The 17,742-nt window shown below is 38.2% G+C and overlaps 1 protein-coding gene across 1 annotated transcript in view; it reads left to right on the top strand.

The window, feature by feature from the left end:
* Positions 1 to 673: 673 nt before the first annotated feature.
* Positions 674 to 17,742, top strand: part of LOC149434207 (synaptotagmin-4-like) — a 53,094-nt gene continuing 36,025 nt past the window's right edge. Inside the window, exon 1 of the mRNA XM_089663948.1 lies at positions 674 to 1,387. Within this exon, the coding sequence (XP_089520074.1) occupies positions 1,219 to 1,387 (169 nt within the window). The 5' untranslated portion in view covers positions 674 to 1,218. The remainder of the gene's footprint in view (positions 1,388 to 17,742) is intronic.

Genomic DNA, 17,742 nt, shown 5'->3' with positions numbered 1-17,742 from the left:
TTCAGAATTTTGTTTCCGCAGGCCATGCTTGTGTCCAGTGTTTCAAGTGTAAGACAGAAAGGATGAATATAGGGACCTGGGCCAGCAGTTGGGAAGCCCGACTTAGGCTATGAAAAGCTAATTCAAGCTTATTACTTCACAAAGCTCTCCAGCATTATAGCAAATAACACTTAAACACACGTTAAACAGGTTATTTTTACTGTTAAGCTTTTAAGTAGCAGCTACCTGATAGATAGATAGATAGATAGATATTGTAATAAATCCATGCAAGTAGTACAGCTATTTACTTACACTATGCAATATTGTGGAACTGATAACACAGGCTTTTGTTCTGAGAGATCAGTGATATCTTTTTATTTGGAAAGAGTGAAAATATTCAACAGGATTTAAAGTTGAAAGAAGCCACATTAACTAAAGATCAACTTCTCCCCAAAAACACATATACCGAGATATGTTAAAACAAGAAATGTATATGATTGCTTATTTGTTAGCTTATCAGGAAAAACTACTTTACTGAATTTCAGTGCACGCAATGATGCCTGTCAATTCTGAGACTCATTCACCATTTCATAGAAGAATTATAGTGTGCAGTGCCATCTGGCTGCTGACGGGTTAAAAGGAGCTTGGATTTGCTTGACTGCTTCACAAAAAAAAACAAATTCATTTTGACAATGCGATGTGGGGACAAGAAGAGCAATGGCTGTTCTGGGTTAGTGGTGATGGTTTTCCTCTACTAACTAATTTGGACATCTGCATCGGACCAAGATCTTAGCATACTTCAGATTGATCGCCATTCAAATATTACAGCTTGTTCTGTGATGGGTGAGAAAGCGCTTAGTGGACTGGCGAAAGGAGGACACCTGAACTCTACCCCCCTTCTCTAATGCAGCTGGTATAGCAATCTACATTATGCAGACTCCAGAAGGAGGAGGAACTTTAGACTTTGCCAGAAAGGCCCTTTGACTATTGGCATTATCTGTTTTTGACAAGGTGACCTCTCCATCGGATTTGGTGAAATTTGCATATGCAAAAATGAAAGTGGTGTGTGTTGCTCATTTTCCCAAAAACCATAACCTGTCACAAGTCTTCCTCCAAAGAAGAGAATGAAGGTCAAAATGCTCTTTTGAAAAGAGATTATCTATTTAGAAGCCCACAGCATGAAGAATGTGTTGGATTTCTCTGAGAACTGTATCAGACACGGCTACTGAGCAGTAAACGATGCTGGGCAGTGAGTGCAGAATGGTGGAGGAGACAGATGAGCAAACATCCCCATGGGCTGTGTGTCACTCAGTTGTCTTCTTCTGTTCCAAGGGTATGATAGAGGGTGTGGTGGTCTTTCTTTTCATCTGGCTGCTGATCCAAGTTCTCCTCAATAAACATCAAGAAGGTGCAGATCTCCTTATTATACGTCTGTCTTTTCCTGCATGCACATTGTCACCAAGTGTTATTACTCATTTGTCTACTTTGGTGCTTTTTTTTTTTACCACTAGTTTTATTCATATTTTCTCATCTACTCTTGTTTTTCCCTGTATTCCCTAGTGTAATTCCCTAGTGTATTTTATTGTTTTATTGTGTATTTTAGTGAATGGAATGTATATATTTTGGCTAAAATATGTGTTCTATATCTGACTATGTATCGTACCATTTCCTTCTATGATTTCTTCTGTAGTTAATTTGCCATAGAGGTGCAATTTCTGTTGGATGAACTGAATCGACTTGTCTTTTTAACCAGATTAACTATGTTGCTATGTAAATTAGCCCTAGTATTACATTGTTACTAAATTTGCATCATTTGAGCGCTATAACATTACATAAATTATTAGTGCAATAATAAATCATGCAATGCTTATATAAGAATTTTCACAATAGTAGTAATTTTACTTGTCATCTCTAGACACATGGCCTATGGTATCTTCCCATTAATTTACCTAATTTACAGAGTCTACTTCCCACTATGTTAATATATCTTCTCCTTTATCCCTCATTGATTCACAAACATAACCAACGATACATATGGCCCCTTTGGTGAACACTGTTCTTTGAAAACACAGGTCTGAAATCCGTTCTGAAATTTCTACCACAATAAATACCTGATATAGCCTATAGTGCAGACTGCCCTGTTGAAAATGCTTACAGGCTGTCATTTACTATCAAACAATATAAATGGAATATCTGTGGCAGGTACCAGGCAAAAGGGGGATGTAGGCTTAAGAGAAGTCGATGAGGAAATTTATCTACGAACAACCCATGAACATAAGCAGGGAACAGCTGCCGACATTATTTCCAACCTATACCTATCTGTTCATTGAAGGGAGAGGGAGCGATGTTCAATCATGTAAAAAGCTTGCCTAATGAGTGCTTGTGGATGTTAATGTTATCTGCAGCTTGCTATGTGCTTTAATATGGAGGAAGACATGTAGTAATAGATGACTCTTGTACCTGACACACCCAAACAGTGTCTCAGTCCTGTAAATGCCTTGCAGTTAATTCATCTCCTTTGTACATTTTTTTAACCTCCATGAATATGTTCTAGGTAAATTAATCTTTCCTTTCCACAGTCTATCTAGGAGTAATTACCACTGAATTGTTCTCTGTTGTTGCTCCATTTAAATCATAAGTTGAATCCGTTTAGAGATGGTTTGTGATTAAAAGCTCTTATCTACGCTTTTAAAATATATATGTATGAACATATACCTGGGTAAATAAATAATTGTAGTTAGAAGTTTAGAATATATAAAGAATCATAATCTTTTCATTTAAACAATTGTATCCCAAGCTGCACCCATGATCTTTAATTGTTACAGCTCTTTATTTCCTTTATTTGCTTTTTAGATTGAACCCTCTTATCAGTAGACCAGTAGAGATTAAGTTGTTATTTTTTCCATTACCAGACTCCAATTCTTTGTAAATCACACAGGTAACACGTTCTTCCCAGCACACATACCTTGGGCAAGAAACAAACGAATACTACAGACATGTCCCATTCACACCCCAGCTCTTCTAAATTTATTTCTCCTGGAAGAAGAAAAGCAGCTACAAATGTTTTTGCAACCACGTTTAGACACGTCAAACGCTTGGGCGCTTGTTCATTTCAGTGGCCAAAATATAAATTTATTCTGGCCATTGAAATTAACAAATGTTCGGGGTCTTGACATGCCTAGCATCAACACGCGTTTACATGCGTTTAGGCGCATCAGGCATTTTTTAGTGGCAAAACGCTCCTCTCCTAAATGTGTTGGTTCTGTTTTTGTTTGTGCTTCTAAATGCCCCTGCCTCTAAAGTCCTGCAAATGCCTATAGGCTAACATGAAGGGGCAGTTAGAGGTAGAAAAAAAAAAGTCAGACACCCTTAAAAGTGGCATTTTTAATGACCCCTAAAAGTGACATTTCTGCAGAGAAACTACAGTGGAGCCAGTGAGCTTTTAGGCAGAGCAATGGCATACCTAGGGTTTACTGCAGATGTGAGATTCATGCTCCATGTGGAGGATGGCTCTATTAACTAGGCAAGGGGAATATTAATATTGTATTAGCAGAGATTGCTATAAATACAAAAGTGTAAGGTCAGCTGTGAAAGCAGAACATGAAAATGTGTGTAAGCCCTTACAACAAACCTCTCTTATGGTCTGTTATATACCAGTGTGGCAGAGTTCCCATTTACTCATTGCAGCCACATGTTTTGTCAATGGAGGATGGAGGACGGGCAGAGATACAGCAGTAATCTAGAAGTACAGAGGTAGATGTACTATTCAGCAGGACCAAGACTTCACTTTGATAACATATAGAAGTACAGCAGCAGGATATTACTAAGAAACACCCCCTTAGCACTTTATTCTAAATAAATTGCCATGCCTGAAGTTTGACTTTAAGGATGTCTCTATTTCTCATGGTACAATGCAGCATCATACAGTGGGTGGAGGTGCAGGGTGTTCGGGGATAAAATAGGAAGAAGTTGCAATTTGAATATTGAATACTCCCCAAGTTCAGAATCTTGTAAAGTCCCTCTTTACCCTCCTTGTTCAGCTGTAGGTGCAGGGTCCTTTAATTCCTTGTCCCACAATCCAGTGGGCTCCCACACTCCTCTGTTTTCCCACAAGCCCCTGTATACACCCAGCGAATATAAGCTTCCCTGATTCCCATACTTGTCAGCCTTGAGATACCAAGCCTGAAGAGGAAGAGGTGACTGGGCATGAGATCTATCATCAAGTGTCCGGTCCTCCTTCTCCTTAATCTGGTGTGTGAGCAGTCGGTGTGGGGCACTATAGCACATAGCTACAGAAAGAAGACCCAGTTACTGCAGAGAACACTGCTTCAACTGTCTCCAGGGTGTTGAGTTTCCAGTGTACTGGTCCTGCTCTTACAGCCATTCCCTATGGTGTCCATGCCAAGTGTTCTTAATGCCATTTGCCTGTGGAACAAATCTGGGGAACCCTCTTGCTGGCCACCTGGACTATCTCTACCTTCTCCAGTCTACCTCATTGTGAAAGAGATGTTGCCCCAAGCGAAAAGCATGTAGTTGCTTGTATTTTACTGTTCAAAGAGTTTCTCTGAGTGTCTCAAAGGCTGCCTGTGCTGCCGCCTAGTGCCTGTGCTGGGAAACCACTACTAGACAGCTCCTGTTTTTTTATTAGTTGCATTACCTGCAGGGGCGGACTGACAACTCATGGGGTCCCTAGGCAATAGGGGATCATGGGGCCCCTGTGTCCTTGCCCAAATTCAAAAAAGCCTATGAAAAAGGTACCAGGGGCATCTCATGGGGCTCCCTACTGACCTCGGTCCCTCGGGCAGTGCCGAGTTTCCAAATGGTCAGTCCGCCCCTGATTACCTGTTGTTTTTTTGTTCTGCGCTTATTGCATACCTCCATTACCATCTTGTTGGCATTATCAATTTGTTCTGCGAATTAATTCATCCTCAAGTTGTACATCGCTAATTATCTGATTATGTGGCTGATACTTCTACATTACAGTGGAATTTACATTGCATGCTGCCTTACATTGGCTGGTCTAATGACAGATTTACTTTAAATAGTGTAGGAAATTGCCAAATTTCTTCTGCTTCCCCCATGCACACAAACTACACACTGTAAGAAGGGTGAAGAGAACTGTATTCATATGGAATAGGAATGCAATGCAGAACACAGAGAAGAGAATCTGAGACAGAAAAAATGTTTTCTCCTACTTTACTTCTCTAACATTGCCCCAGACATCAGTACAAGCCAGACAGGGATTCTAATCCTTTCTCATTCTATCCAAAACGATTGTGCTAAAAGGTGTTAAAACAATTTAAAGAGGAAGTGATGTACAGGAATTTACCTACTTTGAGCTGTGCTTATTTTGTTGTGTGTGATCTGGCAGTTTTAGTGATTCCGGTGGTGCATTTTGCTATATGTTTGCTCTGTTTTGTTGCTTATAGGCCCAACTGTCTTTTTTTTTTTTTTTTTTTTTTTTTTTTTTTAATGACAATATCAGGCATGCTTACACTATCATATCAGTTCATGCTTTGCTTGGTCCAGGTGAAAATTATTTTTAATGAAACAACCCAGCAGAAGAAGGAAAGGGTGCTGTGTCAGTACTGTGTGCATACCATTGTGCCCCAGGGACTTACCAAAGAGTACATTGAAACCCTGTACCACAAGTTGCGCAGTTATCCCCAGAAGTTGTATTATTCCCACGTGAGAGTGCTAATATTTGTTGCTTTACTGGGGATCCTTTGGCCCCAGATGATGCGATTCCAGATGATTGTCTCCTTGTACTACTGCAGTAATTAATTTATTACCTATTTTCCAAATAGTCCTAGGCTGCATCCATTAGGTTTGATGAATTAAAGGAAGGTATAAGAGCATCTGTTGTGTATAATTGCTGCCTTATCTGCTATTGGAGAGCTTTTCTTTCACTTCCTGTCAGGACAAGAAGCATTACAATCTTTCCAACAGTCACACAGAAAAAAAAAACATTTTTAGTAGAGCAGAAAATAAATGGAATGTCAGAAAATGTTATAATAGTATAACATTGCATTGTTTCGTTTTTTTTGCTTTTTGTTTTACTTTTTGCATGTGTTTGCAAAAAATATGATGCTATTTGGAGCCTGCTGACGAGTACTCTAATGCCAGAGCCAATGAGGAACTGTGGATGGAAATCAGCATAGAGTTTGAAATGAACAGCAACTTTTGCCACCGTGTTCGGTTGCTGGAAGGAAAGCACATTCACATTCAAATGACCTTAAATAGTGGATCTAACTTTTAGAACTACAAGAAGTATTTCTCCATGGTGCTGATGGCAATTGTGGATGGCAACTATGGTTTCAACTCCGCTGATTCCAAGGTTTTCGGAAATTCTTGTATGGAGAAGAGGATAAAAGAATGAAAGTTTAACATTGCAAGTGGAAGACATTTATTTAAAAATGATGATCCCTTTAAGTGATAGTGACTGATGAGGCATTTGCTCTGTCAACATCCATAGTGAAACCTTTTCCCAAACTAGGCCTGAATATAATAAGATTTTCCACTATCGTCTGACATGGGCTCGGCAATTTGTGGAGTGCACCTTTTGGTACACTAGCCAATAACTTAAGTATTTTTAGAGATGCTATTCAAATGGATCCTAGCAGTGTCAACACTACTGTCAAGAGTGCTTGTGCTTCCCAGACATTTGTGCACCTGAGGGAGGGACACAGTTTTGAGGACTACCATGGATCATGATGTGGGGGATGTGTCCTGGGCTTCTGTAGTAAGCACAGAGAAGACTTGGAATGTTAGGGAGACGTTTGCCAATTACTTTGTCACCTAAAGGAGAGTAAAATATCCAGGGCAATATTTAACAGTTTTTAAAATACCCATTTTGTTCTCTTTTTTTCTCCTGCCATCACTTTTATCTCACCTGACAAAGTTTTTTTTGCAGAAAAATGTATGTTTTTTTTTTTTTTTCAACCAGACAAATATGCTTTGTATTTTTTGCACCTAATGGGATTGTGATGTTGCATTTCACATTGTAAAGTGTATGATCACTATACAATGTTACTGAACCAGAAGAAGCTGTGCTCACTTTGAATTCCCAATAACATTTGAGGGAAATTGTATAAGGAACACAGCTACGCCTTATTCTACATTTATCTAGCAAAGTGATGGAGATGCAGAGAGGAGACATGAAGAGAGGGTGATGTATTAGGTATTCTTAACACACTTTTCTGTTCTAGGATGACAGTGCTGCTCTTTCGTAGATACAGGATGGTAAATGAATGTTGTCATTGTAGGGCAAGAAGTATTTTCCATAGATACATAATGGTGAGGGAGTGTTGTTATTGTAGGTCAAGAAGTGTGTTACTGACAGGATAACCAGTTGAAAATAAAGTGCAGTAGTCTAAAAAATGGGGAATAAGTGCAGATTTATGCAAACAATTATGAATTTTGGCAAAATGGTTATGAGTTGAGGAAGATTGGTGCTACCATAACTCATAAGCTACTGCATTTCAGTAATTTATGAGTTATGGTAGAATGGTTATGAGGGTGCAGTGGACAGAGGGGCAGGACTGAAAGAACTTCTCTACATTTAATAGCCTCCACAGGGCCTACAAGACTTGAGATTTTTCAGTGGAATGTGGTGGATAAGTGAAGGGAGTTCCCAATTTAGTGGATGATGGGTTTATTTGGAAGTATACTGGGACTTATAGATGCTATATATATGGCTTAACTTGCTTTACCTGTTTCATACTTTTCATGGGCACTGTAATTGACACTTATGGAACTTTTCCATTATATGTTATGGATAATGCTATCTACATATGCTGGATGTCTGTGCAAGGGAGGTATAAGATAACTATTTGACGCATGAAAGATACATCTTTCTTTCCATCTGCATACCATTTCCTCCTCTGGACCACTATGCATATTACTCCTGTTTTTGTCCCATATACAATGAATAAGACTGTTTGAAGCATTTTTATGTTGGATACCTGTGTATGGGAGGTATGAGGTGATAAGGATAAAGTATTTCAGTTATCTATCCGCCCATTTTTCCTCCTCTGGACCACAGTACTCATTCCAGTTTAGACTTAATCTCCAGGATTACATCTATATCTATGATCTTCAAAGATATCCTTTTACTGTATGTTATGGAACATTTCCATCTTTCTGGATCATTTACACTGCTGAAAAATTGCAATCAATCTAAAGATAAGGATATTCCTTAACAAATCATGGAAGGACTTTCAGTCTATATTCACCTATTCACTTACAGTCTTGGCCCCTAGGGTCCATCTAAACAAGATTGTGCCCATTGATTGTTATATGATAAAGCCAATTTACTCTAATAATATTTATATATATGTGCATTTGGGAACATGAGGAGTGTCTAGTGTATATTTCAACCCACTAGGTACCATGTGTTGTTTGCTATATGTTTTCACATTTATCTTTTTAAGAAAGCTAATAAAGAATTAAAAGGTCATCTGTCCGGGAGTGACCTCTATTTTGTTCACCTGTACCATCTGATTTAAATTGATATCACTATAAAGATTGGGATTGGTTTGAGCCATAAATCCATTTTTATGATATGTTCTTTTTTGGATCAAGAGGAGCGAGGCCATGCTATCCATAGGATTGGTGAGCTGGCAGATGCCTAACCTGATAAAATCAACAATCCTTTCCTTTCCCCTCTTGCTGCTGATGTTGCAATTAAATGGTTGAAGCTCACTACTCATGACTGTATTATCTGTTAAACGTTGCTAATTATTTCTATTTTACCAGTATTCTGCTTTCATGTGTTAACTGAGGTTGTATATCCTAAACCCATTATTTCTGTGGATAACTCTTTTGAACAAGTCTAATATAGAGGTGTTTCTAAAGAACTGTGTCTCTTGCATTATGTTAGAGGTGTTGAGAGGCTTGCAAGGGCAGGGCAACAACTGGAGAAAAGCATTATCAAGTGACACCTGCGGAGGTAGCCCTACATATGTAAGTGGAGAAGGTTATATATTAGGCTATGAGCGAGAGGAAGGCAAGTATGGAGGGGGTGAGAAAATTTAAGAGAGGGTTCCCAGTGAATGGAGGGTATGCAAGTTGTGGGGGTGTGGTTGAAGGTTGTGGAAGGAACTAAGGAGGGAAGAACTAGAGGAAAATTTCCCTCAGCAGTGGTCAAATTAGTTTGGGGTGTCAATTACTAAACCTTGAATGAATTTAGGCATATACAGTATGTGGAAGGGGGCAATGTCATTCATGCGAAATATGACTTATTTTCAGAAGAGTATAGAAAATTCCTCCAGTAATACCTACATTTTTCGTCTCTGTGGTAGAGTGAGGCTGTGAGATCCTCCATGCACACTGTCTCAGTGCTTGTGAAGAAACAAAGTAGGTGTTGAGGTTTGTTTCCAGAGTACTGGGATACATGCTTTCACAGTATTCAGCAGGTGTATCAGTAATGAGTTTTTGTATCTCTTAAAGGAGAGATGGTTTATATGGAATTAAAGGTCCAGAGTGTCATTGTTCAGTTGGACATCTGTAATTTTGTGACAGATTTGTTGAACCAATTACCAATAGGGTTGAATTAGGGGGCCTTTCCTAAATATGTGCAAGAGTGTTCCTTGGTGGGATGGGCAGTGTCGAAAACGTGCGCCCCAGAGACTGACGCAGTCTGCCATTTTGTTAAGAGTAGCCATTTTATTCCCTCATTCTCTTCCCCCTCCCTTCCTGAGAGGCACAGTGTCACGGGCCAGATGCCAGCAGGGAGCCATGTGGTGCCGCACTGTCCAAAGAACCTGTGTAATTTCATGCCTCGTAAAAAGATAACAGAGCCTTCCCAGGAGTTCAAGGCATTCCCAAGAAGCCCACACCAGATAACATTTTTTAAAGGATCCATTCTTCCCTTATGTCTCATATCTTGGAATATGAGAGACCTGCATAAAAGCCGGACATCTCATCGGATGGACGATGAGCAGGTGAACAGTTTGATGGGTCACTCGGCCTTATCTCGGGCGCACGGAAAGGCAGAGAATAGATCCCGCAAACCGTGTAGCATACAACTTCATAATTCACATCTAAATAATCCTCAGACTTGTCTGCATAATAATATACCCGCGGGTGGACTGTCACTTGTGCAGATGGAAAGTTATGGACCAAAATATGAATTCTGAAAGATGCGGGCTCCAGTTTAGGGTTCTGCTTGATGATCCCTCCCTAAACAGGGGATTGGTCTTTTACTTCAAAACCACCCCCTGCTGAAAAACTTTAAAGCAGGCTGTCAAGCCTAAGAGTAGGGAGTTGAAGCATTCTCCCATTTTTCCATCATAACACAGGGAGATCAAAGTACCCATCTGCTCTAAAACTTGGATCTGCTAGCCCAAGGCTTAATGGCAAGTAACTTAACCCTTTAACTTCTCCCTGCTATCTCTTTGCTGTGCTGTGCTGTTTTCTATACATGTGTATATATATATATATATATATATATATCTTATATAGATTGTATAGCGAGCGCTACCTAGATGTACCATATTCAAATAAAATGCAAAAGCCGCTAGAACACCAAAAAGGTAACCAACAGACCTTTCCAAAAGACTAGAGAGATATAAAAAGGTGCAGCGCTAAAGATTATGGTGCAAATAACCACTGAAATGTTATGAGCAATATCCCAAACTGTTCTGAAAGGCACAAAGTGCAATATAATTGATAATCACAATAAAGTAAACGTCCAGGTCACAAGGTATATGTCATATGAATCTTGCAGGATCCTGTCTGTGGTGATAGTATACGATCCAGAGGTGAAGACTGTTAGATAAATAGAATGCGCACTCACCAGAAGTGCGTATTAAATACGCATGAAAGAAGTTTCCTGTCTTATCAGACCCCTAGGTCATCAGTATTCTGGTCAGGCCGCACTCCACATCGTCCTCTGCTTCCTTGTAATGATGGGATTGCAAGATTCATCAAGCAATCACAGACTTCCAGGGTTCCCCTTTAAAGCAGGCACTGCGAAAGGTGGTGCTCCCGAAGAGAGCCCAATAAGGGACGCCACATAGTGTAATATTGCTTTGGTGAACTTTAATTCAAAGTGATATAAAACAAGAAACAATACTGACCAAAAAGATTTTAGGATGGCCACAAGCGGTGGCTAGATGTCCAGATGCTGTAGCCCCCCCAACGCGTTTTCGTGCTAAGCACGTCCTCATAGGGTGTAAGGCTTACAGCAGGACATCTGTTTGGGGCTATTTATATTCAAAAATGGCATTCGCGCTTATCGCGCCTGCCATTTTGCCGGCTATTGGCGCATGTGTAGTACGCTGGCGCCATTTTGCCATAGATCGCGATAACTCGCAAATGCATTCACTCTAGTGATATTAAATGCACATTGCGACGCCATTTTATTGGATGGAAAAGAACCTGAAAAGCTCATTCGTGAGTCAGGAAAGAAGATATTAATATATTATGGCACTATATAAGAATGGGATATATAAAAACATGTATAGTGGACAGTAAGGGGAAACCAATGAAAACCCATATCTGCCACCAGTGGTATAGTTAAAAAATAACATCTGTAATAAGGTATACATAACCCACCCGTATACACATATGAATGAATGTGATATAGCAATCATATACAAAATATGTGCATTTCAATTGAATAATTAAATCAGCAGAGTACTATATATACCCAATAATGACATCAATTATTACGGATGTCAAATCCTGTGTGAGCAGTAACCATTTAAAAGAATATAAATAGCACAGTAAATATATATATATATATATATATATGAAATAAAAACAAAGCATGGTCAGTAATATAAAAGGTCAGTAAAACATACATAATTAATAAAATATCATTGATGTGTGAATAAGGTAATTAGTATAGATTTGCAATGACAAGGGCTGATGGAGTATATAATTGTATAACCATGTTGCGGAAATGGATAAATAATATAAGATGAATAAAATAAATAAATAAAATAAAGTAGAATAAAATAACATAGCATTTTACAATACCATAATAATGTAATGATAAAAATCATTATATGTTAAGGGGCCACCCAGTATAGGAACAATAGTAGTTTATAGTATAGTAGTATTGTGTACATAAAAATGTTTATAAAAATGTAAAGTGCATCAGAATTCATAATTATGTACATACAGGGATACTTTAACTATCATCTATAAAGCAGTTCAGATCAAAATCAATGTTGTGTCCATTAGGGTATAGGGAACCAAGCTCATAAATCCACTTGGATTCAAGTTGTGACACTGCTCTTTTCTTATTTAATCCTCTCCAGTGTGTGTTAATGACCCCTATGCCCATAAATATCAATGAAGATGGGTCTTTATTATGGTGGGTCTTATAGTGAAGAGACAAAGAATGGTGTTTATATCCCTTTTTAATATTATTAACATGTTCTTTTAGTCGATCTCTCAAACGTCTGGTTGTTCATCCTATACATTGTAAATTACATGGGCATTGCAATAAGTAGACTACGTATCTACTAGTACATGTGATAAAATCTTCAATTTTATGTACATTGCCCTTTGTTGTGGATTTCTTAGTTACATCTTCTCTGTAAATATTTTTATTGCACCTGTTTGACCCTTTTAGCAATAAATCTCTCTTTCAGAAAGTGTTGAACTGTTACTATAGCTCTTAATTGCAATTTACAAATGCCTTTAAAGAGACACTACTGTTTGTTTTAACCCTCTGTATAACAGGCCTGTATTATGACCAGGTTATGCAGTCGATTATATCAACTATTATAGTGCTATAGCGGATCTCCGAGTTTCCTCTTTCTCTGATTAAAAAGGAGGTGGTGGCAGTGTGAAGGGGTTAATTGCGTAATTAATCTGACCCAGTAACAATTGATTCAGGCTGCTGGCACATCGATCGGTATCCATTAGCTGGAAAATCGTTGTGCAGGGTGCAGCTGCGTGTGCATTGTTACGCACATCACATCGCGGTTTTAGGTTGGCTAGCCCTTCGGTCACGTGTTTTGGTGAGAAGGTCTGGGGTCTGGCGATCATGACAGGCAGTGCCAGCATTGCGGGGAATTTTGAAGGTAGATATAATGTACAGTAGGAGATCATCCGTTTTAAAAGCGTGTAAGCAGTTTGTAGCTGGGCTCTAATCCTGTCAACTTGTTTTTGAATGAATATTTGACCAAGGCCTTTTTCCCAGGTTTTTATATGTGGAGAATTGACTGGGCCTCTGTGTTTTGTAGAATTGTTTTGGCGAGAAAAAGAGTATGTGGAGTTGGCTCCAGGCACAAATTTTCAAATGGGCTGGGTGTGGGGAAGTATTGAGCTTGTTTTGATAATGGATGTAAAAAAAGGTGTGAGTTGAATTGGAGTAGTTTCCAGTTATTCACAGAGGCTTTGAATACTGCAGTGGCTATGAATTGACCTTGTGTGGCAAAGTGCAACACTCTGAAGGTGCCCCATTGTGAATACTGGTGTTCCCAAAAGTGGTGCGAGAGGTGAGAGTATAGAGGAGATCTTGTGTGAGAAGAAGAATTTTTGGAATATAGCCCAGATTGGGTTATGGGCAAGTCTGCATGTAGCTATGCTGGACCTCATAGGGGAGGGTGGTGAATTCCTGTTCTATGGTGAGCAATTGTTTATAGGGTGATGTAATACCTCACTCTAATGGCTGTGCTAGGTGGGATGGTATAGTATGGAAAAGGTGATTCTGGCTCATTTATTTTTCCATAATTTGTGGATGAATCCTGGTGGTAAGCACAACCGTAGGGTCTGGAAGAGGTATGCCAATCTCAGGATTATGATCATTTTGAGTATGTTACTATGGAAAACCAGGTGAAAATACTTTTTGGAACTTCCCACTAGGTCACATTTGATAGTTGGTAGTAGGGGTTTGAAGTTTAGTGTATAAATGTAGTTTAGGTCTTTGGGTACCTAAATATTGTATATGGTAGGATGACCATTTGAGGGGAAAATTGACTTGAAGCTGTTGAAAACTTGGTTTCGGGAGGCCGATGCCCAAGGCTTGTGACTTGTGAATCCTATTGTATTCTTGTAATTGTAAACGGTACAAATGTAAACAGTTTAAAATTTAAAACAATGTAAAAAATTAAAAATGTAAACAGTAATACAATTTTAGACAGGCATTATTCACAAGAACAAGTGTTAACTTGATTTTAAAGAAGTAGATAAAAAAAAGTGAAATAATATAGTGACTATGTACAAAAGAAAATAATAATTTTAAGTTACTTTGTTTAGGCTTGTTTTTTTCCAATAAATACATGCCTGCAAACTTCCTCACAGTTCCCTTTTTCTGCTTGACTGTGAAAAGTGGGGACATACAGCTCAGGGTGCTGCTCCAGTGCATAATAATGTGCTGTCATATTTTTTGCAATAATGGTGTGCTGCAACTTTGCAGACAGAAAATAGCTGCCTTGACTCCTCTATTATCGTCTTTCATTAACAGTGATTTCTGTGATACTGGGTTCTTTTAGAGTCTGTCCTTAATGCCCTGCAAACACATGCCAAATGCATGCAAAACATGGTATAAACACTATGGGTGCTTTTACGGGCATGCTTTTGTTGACATTAGTTGAGGTGTTTGGCAAGCTTTCTGAGCTTCGTGGTGACATGAACGTGGTTCGATTTGTATATGTGTACTACACAGTAAGTGTAAAATTCAGACATTGGCTTTGTAAAGTGTTAAGAGAGCTTCAGTAACACAGATCAGATGCCTGTTCTTTTCACCCGTGTGAATAAGGCCTTTAAGTATTTGTGAACATACAATGTTATAGACCCATCCTAATACAGTTATAACTATGCAGGCACCATAACTGATGTTGCTTAATTTCAGAAATGATATTTCTTAGCTTTTTACAAGGTTAGAAAGTTCTGTCATGTATCTCTTTCTTTCCTAATAGTGTGGGATGGGGTTACAGAACACTGTGCAGCCACATTGTGTGCCTGCCCACATGGAAGAAAAATATTGAAAAAATATTATTCCCAAATATATTGACATATATTTGAAATGATACAATTGTGATACAATTGTGGTCATATTCAATATATATATATATATATATATATATATATATATACTGTATGTTGAAAAGAGTTTTTACTACAAAATATATGAAAAATATTTTTAAAAATAAATTTCAAATATACTTTATGTCTTTAAAAATACAAATCTACATTGTTGGAATTTACAAATATATGTAAAAATATATGTTTAAATTACTTTGTTACATGTTAAAAAACTCTGAAGAATAATTTTTAAAAATATATATTTTTAAGTATATTCTTCAGATTTTTTTTAACATATGAAAAGGTAATTTTAACATATTTTTACATATAGTTGTGAATGCATTCCAAAAATGTAGATTTGTATTTTTAAAGGCATACAGTATATTTGAACTTTATTTTTAAAATATTTTTCATATATTTTGTAATATAAAAGCGCATTTCAACATACAGTGTATGTGTGTATATATGTGTGTGTGTGTATATGTGTGTGTGTATATATGTGTGTGTGTGTGTATCTGTATATGTGTATATATATATATATATATATATATACACAGTTGTGTTCAAAATAATAGCAGTGTGGTGAAAAAAGTGAATAAAGCTCAAAATCCTTCTAATAGCTTTTATTTCCATACACACAAATGCATTGGGAACACTACACATTCTATTCCAAATCAAAACATGAAGAAAAATATATCAAATTTGTGTTGTTCCTCTAAAAAAATTGAAGAAAAGTGAATATTAGACTGTTCAAAAAAATAGCAGTGTTTGTATTCTTCTTTACAAACTCAAACATTCACTATATAACTGACAAATGTTTGAAGATTTTGCTTTCCTTTGAATCACTTAATTAATATTTAGTTGTATAAGCACTGCTTCTGAGAACTGCTGTACATCTGTGTTGCATGGAGTCAACCAACTTCTGGCACCTGTGAACAGGTATTCCAGCCCAGGATGATTGGACTACATTCCACAGTTCTTCTCTATTTCTTGGTTTTGCCTCAGAAACTGCATTTTTGATGTCTCCCCACAAGTTTTCTATTGGATTAAGATCCGGGGATTGGGCTGGCCACTCCATAACGTCAATCTTGTTGGTCTGGAACCAAGATGTTGCACGTTTACTGGTGTGTTTGGGGTCGTTGTCTTGTTGGAACACCCATTTCAAGGGCATTTCCTCTTCAGCATAAGGCAGCATGACCTCTTCAAGTAATCTGATGTATTCAAACTGATCCATGATCCCTGGTATGCAATAAATAGGCCCAACACCATATTATTAGAAACATCCCCATATCATGATGCTTGCGCAACCATGCTTCACTGTCTTCACAGTGTACTGTGGCTTGAATTCAGTGTTTGGGGGTCGTCTGACAAACAGTCTCCGGCCACTAGACCCAAAAAGAACAATCTTACTTTCATCAGCCCACAAAATGTTGCGCCATTTCTCTTTATGCCAGTCAATGTGCTCTTTGGCAAATTATGACCTCTTTAGCACATGTCTTTTTTTCAACAGTGGGACTTCTTGCAGATAGCTTGGCTTCACATAGGCGTCTTCTAATTGTAACAGTACTCACAGGTAACTTTAGACCTTCTCTGATCTTCCTGGAGCTGATTGTCGGCTGAGTCCTTGCCATTTTGGCTATTCTATCCATTCGAATGGTAGTTTTTCGCTTTCTTCCATGTCTTTCAGGTTTTGGTTGCCATTTTAAAGCATTTGCGATCATTTTAGCTGAGCAGCCTATCATTTTCTGCACTTCTTTATATGTTTCCCCCTCTCCAATCAACTTTTTAATCAAGGTACGCTGTTCTTCTGAACAATGTCTGGAACGACCCATTTTCCTCAGAATTTCAGAGAGAAATGCACTGTAACCAGCATGTACAACATTTGCTGCCTTCCTTCCTTAAATAAGGGCAATAATTGCCACCTGTTTTTCAAAGAATGAATAACCTCACTAATAGAACTCCACACTGCTATTATTTTGAACATGCCCCTTTCAATTAGTGATTCCATTACACAGAATCAGCAGCATGCATGTCATGACTGTTGGGTCTGTTGGATTTCTATTACTCTACTACACCTGCTAGTAAATTATTTGCCATGTAGAAATATCATTTCTACCAAAAACAGTGATTGATCAGGTTAGTGATGTCTGACAACTATATATATATATTGAATATGGGCAAAATTGTAGCATTTGAAATATATGTCAATATATTTGGGAAGAATATTTTTAAAATATATTTCAAATATGGGTGTATTCCACAGGCTGTTCAGCCTGAGGCACGATGCAGGCTCTGTCTGGACAGGGGGCGTGCTCAAGAGGTAGGCTGTGATTGGGAGTGGGTGTGTGCCTGAGGAAAGCTGTACTTGGCTGAGAGGTTGTGGTGGCTGAACAAACTAGCCAATACAGGCATGCTTTGCATCTGCACAGTGTCCTGTACCTCTGAATGGCCAGCCAAAAAGAAAAGACTAGCCATGCAATCACAGATCAGATTCTGTGCTTTGTGTGGTCAGTTTAGAACAAGGAAGAAAGGTGACTGGCGGGATCAACCAAGGACTTCAGATATAAGAAGTACATGAAACTTCTATATACACTATGAATTATAAAATATACATATGTGAACACACACATAGAAAAACCTAAATATGTAGGGTAAAATACACTGTAATCAGCCAAAAGGTAGCTATTTAAAACGCATTTCAAAGAACCTGGTAATCTATGTAAAAACAATACTGTGAAAAAAGGATTTTCCCATTCTGGTCTGTCTCATGTTTGTAGC

This window comes from Staurois parvus, unplaced genomic scaffold (assembly GCF_062004578.1).
Source record: "Staurois parvus isolate SC_StPar_1 unplaced genomic scaffold, SC_StPar_1.0 ptg001805l, whole genome shotgun sequence".
Lineage (NCBI taxonomy): Eukaryota > Metazoa > Chordata > Amphibia > Anura > Ranidae > Staurois > Staurois parvus.
The sequence above is the reverse complement of the archived record's forward strand: the minus strand, read 5'-3'. Positions and strand labels throughout refer to the sequence as shown.